The following is a 12,383-nucleotide window of genomic DNA, read 5'->3' as shown; positions in this document are numbered from 1 at the left end:
TTTTAGTGAAGTTTTGGGAGGCAAATGCAGATCTGGAATGGTTTAAAAATGGAAAATACTATACAGGTATGTACATGCTTATGAGAAACAATTCAGAGGGAGTGGCTGATAATAGAATATGTAATCTAGGGAGCAAAATGCCTACAAAGTAAAATAGAGGATCCTAGGGCCCATATGGAAGGACTGGCCTTTGATGAGAGGGAGAGTTCTTAAATTATTATAAATAAGAAAGAAGATAGGGCACCTGGGTGGCTCAGTCTGTTAAGCATCAGCCTCTTGATTTTGGTTCAGGTTATGATCCCAGGGTTGTGAGATCCAGCCTCACACTGAGCCCTGTGTGGGGCACTGTGCCTGTGCTGGGCATGGAGCCTGCTTAAGATTCTCTCTCTCCCTCTCCCTTTGCCCCTCTCCCCTACACCCCACTCTCTTAAAAAAAAAGGAGGAGAGGTAGAGTGGACACAGATCAATAGGTTTATAGTTTAGACAATGGGATGACCAGAGAGTACCCATATAATAGGTTCGATGTTCTTTATGAAATATAAGGGAAGACCTTCTCCTGACAGTGGGGGGCAAGAAAAAGGAGCTTGGTCCATCAAAATTTGAGGAGAAGAGACAAGGTATAAATGGTGGTCACAATTAGTAGAAGATACAAAAGAGCAAGCTTACTAATAATAGTCATGAAATGGTGAAAGGCCCAAGAGAAGCTTGTAAGCTGGGTTTTGGATGATTTGGAAGGGACAGTATAGCATCCACACTGGAACCTCTAATAGGCAGCTTAAAGTGCCAGAATAAAAGAGCTCAAGGTTGTGACTAAAGTCATTTTCGTAGAGATGAAGTTAAAGGCACATGACTCAATCTGGGAAGAAGAAGATGAGATGAGGAGGAGCCAGAGCCCAAGATGGACAGTTTAAAGATAAGGAGAGCCTGAATAAAGTAGCATTCTGCAAATCAAAGAAAGAGATCAAAATGAATGTGATAAAAGTATCGGATGCTACAGGAAGGCAGAAGGGAGGAGGACTGAGGTCACAGAATTTAAGGACCATGGAGATCATATTTCCATTAAAGGGACAGCCTGGAAGGAATAATTGGGTGGTGAAGAAAGTACGCAGTGTAAATTACTCTAAAACTAGGTAAAGGAGGAGGTTAGAATGAGAAAAGAGAACCATGCCAAAACTAAAGTTTTTTAAAATAGGAGAGGAGAGGAGAGGGGAAAGAGGAGAAATGCAATATTCTAAAGAGAGTCAGAGATGATATTTGAGGCTCTGGAGGAGTGGGAAGGTGCAGAATCAAGGTTAACATTTGAGGGGTTTAGAGAAGGACAATGATGAATCTTCACTGTGGGTTCCATTGTGTCTGCATATTGATTCAATTACTTAGATGCAGAGGGGAGATGTGAAAAAAAGCTCATGCCACCCAGACTTGATATTGTTAGTGGAAGGCATTCTCTGGGTCTGTCCCTTCCTTACCCCAGGTTGTTTTATTGAAAGAGAACTCTGATATCCCGGCCCTGTAATTAGAATTCATTTGCTCTTGGTGAGATTTTGCTTTCAGCTCTGAATTACTGAGATTATTGCCTCAGCTCGCCTTTTTGTTTCATTGTGCTTCGGTCCTATTGACTAATAGGTTATGCAAAATTAAACAACAAACATATAGATAAATTCATCCATGCTTTCAAGATATCATTTTATTATAAGTGTTGAAATTTTTAGCCCCCCCCATTGTTTTATAGCATATCAAACACTCCAAAGAATACTAATAATCCTTCTTCATTATGATTTCTGTTGTATTGTTTTATTGTTTATGCAGAATTAATTTATATTTATGTACTAAAATATAACATTCTTGACATCTTTTTATAAATACTGAGAAATATACTTGTCATATGCTCGTGGGTTTCTCTTCTATGTATATGACAGCACAGCTACATCAGTTTAATTGACCTTGGCAATCTGCATCTGCTAGTGATGTGTCCCTGAGGGACGGTTTCTGCAATTTTAAGCTGTGGCTTATTGAAGAACTTGTGTGTCACAATACAATTAAGTCTATATAAAAAAATCATTTCATGCATAACATTAAATTGACTAAAAGTTCTTATTTCAAAACCATTTCTTGTTTTAAAGCCACCTCAGAGTGTCTTTGTTTTTTAAATAAGCTCATTCGAACATAGTAGTAATTAAAGCAGAAAATTAACATAAATCTTGAATGTTTGGTATGAATAAAGGATGTTTTTGTTCTTTTTAAAGACTGCATAAAATTCCAGGCACCATATCACTTAACACATTTCTCTTCCATTTGCAGAATAATAGAGGCTGTGAATAAGCATGTTTTAGGGTTCTTTTTCAAGTTCTTTTTCTGTTCAACTATGGAGCCACTGGGACATATGCTGCAGTTTCCATCAAGATGCAACTTCATGGAAATCTGTGGGAAAAGTGCGCATATCATAACAGAAAATCCCTCTCCCTTTACTCCCGTTATTTTATAAACAAGGAAGAAAAAATACAATCCTTCTATTAATATTCATTTAACACTTCATAGGAAATGGCAAGCAGTTATTTGGTTTGCAAATGTAAATATACATTTTTCATCCACTATGCTTTCACTCCTTCCGAACTAGATAAAGGCAGAACAGAAGATGTGCTTCTGAGAATTATTTTCATTGTATTTCAAGTTAAATGTATCAGCAGAGATGTAAGCGAGCTGTGAGGAGTTCATAGAAGGGTAGTTACAATGATGAGGAGGATGAAAGTCTTCCTCATAAGAAGCAGCTAAATAAATGAACTTCTGACAAATTATACATAAAATACATACGGATTTTTTTCACCGAATCCTCGATTTGAGTTCTAAATTGAATACTTTGGAGCTTACAGAATACGGTTAGATAATAGAGAACTACTATATCTCAAAAGAGTCCTTGAAATCATGAAAGGTGTTATTTGAATTCATAATCTGAGCCAAAGTTTCAATAAATTAATGGATTATCTCTCCCTTCCTTTATCTCTATTTTATTATAAATGTTGAAATTTATGTATACACAAATATATAAATGGACGCATATAGATCATATACTTAAATATAGAGCCCACTGTGCCAGCAGGGAAATGATCCTAATCATTTGATATTCAAGTTGTAATGAACAGTCATTCTTGCATTAGCTGCTTAGTGCCACTGATAGAAAACATTTTTTACCTACTGTAGCATTTCTTTTATATTCATATAAATTGTCCATGTTCTATTTTTCCAAAGATCCTTTGTAAATATTGATGAGTCAACATATGGATATTAAAGTGGAAACAAATGATCTCTATTTTGATTGATGTAAGCTTTGCTGTAATATATTAATAACATCATAACCAACTGCTTGACCTCATTGTTTTTTCTATTTATTTTTTAAGTGAAACTATGGACATGCTAAACTTGAAGGCCTCTAAAAAGATTAGGGGGAAAATTGAGTAGATAGTTTTTAAAAGGGGGCTGAGATAATTTTCAATACGAAAGAAAAGTCCTTTTCTTTTTTGGAACACAGTGTCAGAGAGTTGATTATTAGTGAGGGTAGCTGGATATTACAAATGATAAAATAATTAAAACAGTTAATATTCAGGTCCAAGATTTCAAGGTAAAATTAAATCAAATATTGAGGAAAGAGCATATTTTCAAAAGTAAACATGAGTATGTATAAATGTTTAGGGACATAAAATCATACAATGCATACATCCCATGGAAAGACCCACGAATAGAATAATGCTTTTGAATTCACAAATAAATGCTCCTAGGGTGGCTTATGGTGTTGGTGCTAAATATATATTTTTTAAGACTTTATTTATTTATTTGACAGAGAAAGAGACAGCGAGAGAGGGAACACAAGCAGGGGGAGTGGGAGAGAGAGAAGCGGGGCTTGATGCGGGGCTCAATCCCAGGACCTGGGACCATGACCTGAGCCGAAGGCAAACGCTTAACGACTGAGCCACCCAGGCGCCCCGTACTAAATATTTTAAGAAATACAAGATTTACTTATTAAACTTACAGTAACATTTCCTGACTACTTATTCACCGAGTTAGTAATGGAGCTCTAACATTAAAGTAAGTCATAAGAAATTATAATACATATTAAGAACTTCACGTTAGTTCAGCAGGCATTTAGTCAGCACCTGTTGTGTATAATGCACTGTACTCAAGGGTTAATTCAGATTTTGTGAGGACTGAGCTTATATAATTTGAGGACTCCTTTATAAAAAAAGAAAAAAAAATTACAAATTCAAATTTAGGCACAGGGCCTTAAAAGAGGACCATGCAAGTGAGAGACCCTGAAGCTTAAGCTTCAAAAACTTTACAGTATATATGTCTTTGACTCTAATAGCTGCTATGGGAATCAAAGATAACTAAGGCATAATCCCTACCTTGCTCAAGTTTAGACTGAAATCTGTGCTAACCTTCAAGGATACTCAGGGGAAAAAAAAAATGAGGAAAATGTATAAAAGGGCTTTGATCTCCTGGTGAAATAATTTTGGATTGCTTCTCATTTAAAAATCTTTATTTCAGTTCTCTATATAGAAAAAAGTCGTATCAAAGTCTTGGACAAATAAGGTCATTTCTTACAGGAGAATTATTTTTTACTCTCTCTCTATCTCCCATTACATAAACCATTCAGTGGTGGTGTGTTCCAGTTACCATTATTATTGTAATAGGTTGAATTGACAAGCCATGCTCACTATTGACTTTTTGTAACTCAAGTTAACTGTCAACAGATGGTAGTGATGATCTGTTATGCGATGGGGAACAAATGATAAAGGTGTCTTTTCATGTGACCTTTAAAGACATTAGAAAAATCTTCTCAAAATGCCATTCTGCATTGAAAATAATTACATGAATATTTAATTTTACTCTCCATGAAAGGTGAAATCACATCAGAGATATAAACACTATCATATTTTTTAATAAAAACCTGAGCACAATAGCATTAACCCATCTGTTCATTCTTTCATTTCATTCATTCATTCATTATTCATTCATCCATCCATCCATCCATCCATCCATTCACTCATGCATTGAATGGAGTGTTTCCTGTGCTCCAAGTACTGTAGTAGGCTTTGTGGTAAAGTGGCCAGCAGCATGGACACATTGCTATTCTCATGGAACCTATAGTCTTGTGGGGAACACATAATCAACAGTAATTCCTTAATAGTTTTCTAAAAGTCTAATATTCTTCAGGTAGAAAACTACAAAGGTTTATTTTTATGTCTTGCTTTTCTATTATTGTTTAGGAGAAATGGTTTTAGGTAGTATCAGAATATTTTTTTTTTAATCTGGTGTTTTTATTTTAAACTTGACTCATTAATCTGTTTAAGAACTAACTTCTGTGTTCCAAAATTTTCCAATCTATTTAAGTTTAAGTTGTTATGTTCTCTTTTGAATTAAAGAATAGCTCCATAAGTCTGTCCTGAGATGCTGTACTTAAAATTCATGACATGAATACCTGGAGAGAACATTTAATCCTAAACACTCACTCAGTTTGCTCCATTATAGATGATAATACTATCTTTCTGCCCTTTTCTCTTGATGAACCCTTTCTGTAACTTACATTCTTTGATCTCTTCCAATTATCAGGATTATGTGTCTATTATAAGATATTCCTTTAGATATATTTTTCTTACAGGAACTCAAACTCTTTCTTATTCCATGACACATTTAGATTCATTGGAACACAGCAAATAACTTAAAATTCTTTTACAAAGCAATATCCACAAGGAACCAATGGTAGTGTTTGCATTTGTTGATTTTTATAAAATAGAAACTGGGGGCTAATGTAGCTATATTCTGGGTCCTTTGAATTGCTTAACATTAGGGGCAAATAATTTGGTGAAAATGTAGGACTTTGTCTTGTTTAATTTATAAAATCTCTTGTTGTGAATGGAAGAGACTGGCCATTGAACCAAATTCACAATATAACTTTTACCTGTTACACACAGGAACAAGTTTAGGATCATAAGAGTAATATCATATTTGTGAAAATAATGGTGTGGACAAAGAAAATTTTAGAAAATTCATTTTATATTCATTTAAACAGATTTAAATGGATTTTATACACATTAAAATATTTAAGAGGCTGTACTTCCTTTCTTCCTGGATCTGTACTTCCTAGACATAAATACCAGATTTGACATACTGCCCAAATCTGTAGTCTTTAAAACCTACATGTGAGGTATACTTTGAATTGATTAAGTCAGTATGCTTTGAATGTATTATTAACTCAGATATTTCATTAACTTTCCATTTTTATGGTTCATTAAAAACAGTTGTTTGAATCCCTAGAACAATAATTAAGTCATAATTTTTCTTAATTTTCAAATTATAGTTACGTGATGCACAGATTAGTCATTGCCTCTTGCCTTTCACTCTTTTTTTCTTCCAGTAAAAGAAGCCTTGAGCCCTCTAAAATTTAACAGATGGGATCTCCCAGAAGTAGATCCAGAAACTATGCAAACCAGTGAACCATGGGTGTTTGCAGGTGGTGATATTGGTGGTGTGGCTAACACTACAGTGGAATCAGTGAACGATGGAAAGCAAGCTTCTTGGTACATTCACAAATACATACAGGTAGGCATTTGCCATCACTTGTAGCTAATTTTTTCCAATGGATATATACTTCTTCATTTATTTTTGCTACACATTCATATGAGCATTTATATATGGTAATATATGACATACACATATACATATATTTACTCGGATAAAATTTTTTTAACATGGACTGGATAGCACAACTGTTCAGTTGATTGAAAATTCAGTATGCATTTCTACAGGGAAATGCCATGAAGTTTTAGTTCTGCTGTGTTCAAAATATTTATCAATGGCTTAAAGACACAGATAATACATTTATCAAATCTGGATGGTACACAATGTGATGGCCGATAAGATCTATATTCCTAATGATCTTACACAGTCCAGAAAACTGTATTGTCTGTCCATTTGAATCAGATGAGTTCCTATCCATTTCCCAAATGATATGCACCTAATTGAAAAGAAAACAAATATTTTATAAATTTCAATTGTAATTTTTTCACTTTAGTCTTACGAAACAAATGCATAATATAAAAATGATAAAATATAAAGTTGAACATACTCTTACAGTAACTGGGTGGTCATGGGGAAGAGAAAAGCCATAATTACTAGATCTCAGTTGTCTCACTTTTTGACAAAATGCTTTGTTTTCTTCTTGCTCTGTAATTTAATTAAATGTGGATACAGTGATCTCCTTTATATAAAATGTTTCTGGAAAAGTTTGCTCTTATTAATAAAATTCTTCTTTCTTTCCTATTCAGGAAAGACTCTATTCATAACATGCTGTCTGCCTCTCTTCTTTCAGTTTCTTTTGTTTGTTTCCCACATGCTAACAAAATTCACTTTGTCTTTAAGGTCTCCTTGAATATTTTTCTGCCTCTTTGCCATGACCGCTTTGACTTACGGTTGTCCTCCTATTTTTTCTATAACCCATGCAGGACTTCTTACCTACCAGGTACAGCCTGGACTTTATATTGATTATATCATATTTTTTTAAGTTCAATTCACTGACCTAATCCCACCTCAGCCCGGCATCTCTGAGTAGCGGGGCTTGGGATGTTGTGGTCTAGGGTGTAGTTGGTATCCCAGGGCTCTAAGAATGGGTGTAACCAGCCTACAGGTCATGCATAGAGACAAAAGTGTGATTTAGGAAACAAACAGCATTTTGTGGAGATGACAAATCTAAAATAAGAATGCTGCCCAAATCAGTCAAAAGGGATGAGGGTAGGGAAAAAAGGGGAAAGGAATGCAATTTTAACAGGCAGAAACCTGGGAACCCAAAGGAGCAAAGGTGGTAGTAGCTCCAGCCCCAGTCTCCGTAGCACCTATACTTTGGAGAGTCTCCATGGCCTCCAAAATACACAGCGGAGCGGTTCAGCTGCCCAGGATGGACTCCTGATTTGGCTCCTTTTGCTCCTTCTGCTGCAAAACTTATCACCCTATCTTTCTATTTCCTCATTTTACACTTCTTGTCACAGCACTCTCAATGGTCCCAGTTGCACCTCTGCATAACTCCCTCATTTGTATTTCCATCTGTGTTCTTCCATGATCCAGCTGTCTGCTGATAATCTTCACTCATGTGCCGGATGCATATTTCAGATTCACTGAACAGCACTTGGTTACCTACACTTCTAATTCATTGTATTCAACTAAACATACTCTCCCCAACCTGTTCCATCTCCAGTGTTCAACGTTTTTGATACCCAGTTTCAAAGCCTCTAAATCAGCATTCCTCAGGCTTCTAGATTACTGACTTCTAGATTACTCAGACTAATACAGTTTTCAAAATCAATTTTGAAACCAAAATAGGCCTGAGAGCTTCTTCTTTTACTGTGTAATGACATTAAAGCAGGCACTTGAACACATGAAATGGTAACATTTACTATATTATATATACAAGAATTAATAAGACAATTTATGAGAAAAGTAGCAAACAATACAATCTCAGAATAAGCTACTTCTTAAGAAAATATGGTTGAAAGATTTACACTAGTGTGTTTACACACACATATTTTTTCATTATAAAATAACATTGTTGTATACATCTTTACTTATGAACTATTTATCTAAATTTTATTTTCCTCTTCTCTCTCTCTCATGTATGTATCTGGTCAATTCCATCTCTGTAAAGACTCTTTCATACACTTACTTTAATTTGCTTGTTTTTTTTGTGCTGACTACAATTTTTGTTTGACCAGACATCTCACTGACCATTCTGTTAACTTCTTGAAGAAATGAGAGTAGAATCAGGAGATAAGAGAAAAAAGTCTCTTGTGCTAGGCCAGATGAAACCTAGTGAATGCATGAATTCTGCTTTCAGGAGTGAAAATGGCGGGAAGACAGAGATACTAAACAGATTTGAAAGGTAAAATTGAATGAGGGATGGTGGAAAATGGCATGTGTTAATTCTTTTTCTAAAGATTTAAATCCGTTTATAGCTTTTAGATTAAAGTACATAGAGAATATTTACTATATTTGAGATGATTGTGGTTTTGTCATACTTCACAATTACCATTCGAAAGGATTCCTAAGGGTGTTTTTCTTTTGACTTTACTTTTATCTTTTTACTTCCCTGAATCTAATAAATGTATACTGAAAAAAATGAGCAATCATTTTATTTATCTTCCACTTACTCATAAAAGGAAAGAAACAGACTTTTAGGTATGATGAAAAAGAAAAGTGCATGTGCTTTAAAAATACATATTGCTAGGAATGATAGTGTTTGAAATATAAAATAAAAAATTCCTGACCAGTAAGAGTTTTGGTTTTGGCTGAAGGCTTTAGACTTGTCAAACAAAGTGTTGAATTGCATTTTAAAGATGGAGTAGAAATGGAAAGCAGGTAAAATCTCTGTCAAGTAAAATCAACACTTTTACCTTCCTGCCTGTTGGTTGCAAAGTGCTAAGCAGTGATAAGACTAAAAAGGAGCATATAGACAAAGTGAGATTTTTCTCTCTCCACACTGTCATTTACTTAGTTCTGGCCTCTATTGCCTCTTACAATTGCCTCCACTTCTTCCCTTGTCAAATCTAATGAGCCTATCCTGCAGCCAGTCATCTTTCTGGAGTACAAGTTTGATCCTCATTTCTTCATTTAAAACCCTTCAGAGGCTCCTCTTTGCACTCCAGATAAAGCCTAATCTCCTTAGCTTGTGATGCTAACTTGAATTTCCCCTAGCACACCAAGACTTCTCCTGAATCCAGGCCCTTCCTCTACTCCCCTCATTGTATCTGTCTCGATCCTGCTTGTCCTTCAGGTCTTGCTTCCTCCTCCTCTTCCAGGAACGTGGTCCTTCTGTGTGCTCTGTAGCCTCCTCGTCTTTCAGGAACATGGTCCTCCTGTGTGCTCTGTAGCAGCCTGTTTCCTTGACTGAAGCCTGCCCACGGTCTGCCTCTGTACAAGCCAGTGGCCATGCTTGTTTATTGTTATGCCCTCAAAATAAAGAGTGTATTCATCTATTAAATAGGAAAAATACATAGAATGAGAGAATTCATTGTAAAGGAATTTAAAGAGGAGTTAAGAAAACTAATGAGTTTGTTATATAAGTTCATTAACACTGTAAATAAATAATGTTTCCTTCAAATGCAACATCCGTTAAGAAAAATTTCATAATGCCTGAAGTGTATTCATGAATGAAGGTTTATCACTGCTTGTCTTATGTTTTACATTAGTTTGGGGTGAAATAGAACACTAGATAGTGTACTTTAAAAATGATTTAATACACACATTATAGTATTAATTCATGCATGCAATCATTGCAATTGGATATTTTGAATTTATTTGTAGTATGCTTTTTCAGACACATGTGATTATTTAAAGATAGCCCTGTTGGGATTTCAGTAATTCCCATAGTTGTCTGAAGAGAGCTTCACTTAAATTTCATTAGTTAATTTGATCAGTTACCATTTATTGAGTACCAGCTGTTGGGCCCAAAACACTTGACTTTGGGAGAGTACCAAAGTGAATAAATGAGGAGAGGTAAAATACAGCAGTTAGAAATTTGGGCTCTGAATTAAACAGACCTGATTTCAAACCCAGTTCCAACACTTTCAAACTGTGTGACCTGAAGCAAGTTACTTCATCACTTCAGGACATGGTCTTTTCAGAGGTAAATAAACTATTTTTAATAAATGAGCAATAATAATTAGAGATGTTAAAATGGTATTAGAGAACAATTATAAAACAGGAGATTTTGAATGGAAAGCATAGTATAGGATTTTAACAGACAAAGATTCAAAGAGGCTATTTCTGGTAATTATGAAAGCATTTTATTTAGCCATTTATATTTTCATCCATATACATCCACCTATCTATCCGTGTAGTCATTCATGCATGGATTCATTCATTCATTCATTCAATAAACATTTTTTTAAAAAAAATAGTGCTTTCAACTTTAAATAGTACTAATCTGTAGGTTTATAAATATGAATTGAAACATGAAACTTGCCATTAATAATCTCACAGTCTGGTAGGGAAGAGAGTGGTGTAAACACACATCTAATACAATATAATAAACTCAGTAATAAAAAAATGTAAAGGCACAGGGTGGCATGGAAGAGATAATGTGATTGATTCTATCTGGATGTGGGTATCAGGATGTGGAGTCAGCAAAGGCTTCACAAAAATGAAGATAACAAATAAAGAGGGAGGATAAGAAAAACTGAGTGATTTGAATTGGTGGAACTTAAAGGGGGGTGCTGGCTAAGACTGTAGAGCTTGCTCACCACCCAAGGGTCCCCAGATACGGGTACTAGCTGCCTGAAATACTGACCAAGCTCCACTCGCCTAACAGTGGTATCGTTGGTTGTGCTGCTACTCAGAGGAAGGAGTGCCTGCCTTGAATTGCCACAAAGGTGCTTTCTGCTTGCGCTGCTAAGACTTACACCTGTGGAGTGGCTTCTTTCAATTTCACCAAAAGGCATTCTGGATTAGTGGAGGCCCTGAACATAGAGAACATGTAGGAAAAAAATGGGAGAAAAGGTCTGTGATTATACTGGGGTTAGGACATGATAAGAATACCCAGTTTAGGATTTTAATTTGGGGTCGATAATGAGGTAGAAATGTGGTAGGAGTTGTTTGCATAAAGAAGTGATAGTGTCTTGGGGCGCCTGGGTGGCTCAGTCATTAAGCGTCTGCCTTTGGCTCAGGTCATGATCCCAGGGTCCTGGGATCGAGCCCCGCATCGGGCTCCCTGCTCTGCGGGAAGCCTGTTTCTCCCTCTCCCTCTCCCACTCCCCCTGCTTGTGTTCCCTCTCTGGCTGTCTTTCTCTCTGTCAAATAAATAAATAAAATCTTTAAAAAAAAAAGAAGTGATAGTGTCAGATCTTGTATAAATATAGAGAGAAACATTTTCCAATTTGTCAACATTTCCCTCTTAAAAGTCTTTATTTTATTTTATTATTATTTTTTAAGATTTTACTTATTTATTTGAGGGAGAGAGAGATAGTGAAAGAGAGCATGAAGTAGGGTGGGAGAGAGGGAGAAGCAGGCTCCCCGCTGAGCAGGGAGCCCAGTGGATGGATGTAGGGCTGGGCTCGATCCCAGGATCCTGAGATTGTGACTTGAGCCGAAGGCAGATGCTTAATAGACTGAGCCACCCAGGCGCCCCTAAAAGTCTTTATTTTATAATATTAAACTTACTTGTCTTTATTTAGTTGTGCTAATAAATGATCCAATATGACTTCACCTTTGTTGTTTATAATACTATGATGTTAGCAGGAGTCGAGGCATATTTGAATTTTTTTCTTCTTCTTGAATAAGAATTACTGAATATTTAACATAATTTTGACAGGGTACCCAAAGAAAGAGTATGTAACTGAAAGAATGTA

At 35.7% G+C, this 12,383-nt stretch overlaps 1 protein-coding gene across 1 annotated transcript in view; it reads left to right on the top strand.

Annotated features, from left to right (window-relative positions):
• The window catches only part of DPYD (dihydropyrimidine dehydrogenase), a 799,188-nt gene that overhangs the window by 386,987 nt on the left and 399,818 nt on the right, over nucleotides 1-12,383 (top strand). Inside the window, 1 exon segment of the mRNA XM_021690256.2 lies at nucleotides 6,407-6,591. Within this exon segment, the coding sequence (XP_021545931.1) occupies nucleotides 6,407-6,591 (185 nt within the window).

The sequence above is a fragment of the Neomonachus schauinslandi genome, chromosome 4, assembly GCF_002201575.2.
Source record: "Neomonachus schauinslandi chromosome 4, ASM220157v2, whole genome shotgun sequence".
Classification (NCBI taxonomy): domain Eukaryota; kingdom Metazoa; phylum Chordata; class Mammalia; order Carnivora; family Phocidae; genus Neomonachus; species Neomonachus schauinslandi.
The sequence above is the reverse complement of the archived record's forward strand: the minus strand, read 5'-3'. Positions and strand labels throughout refer to the sequence as shown.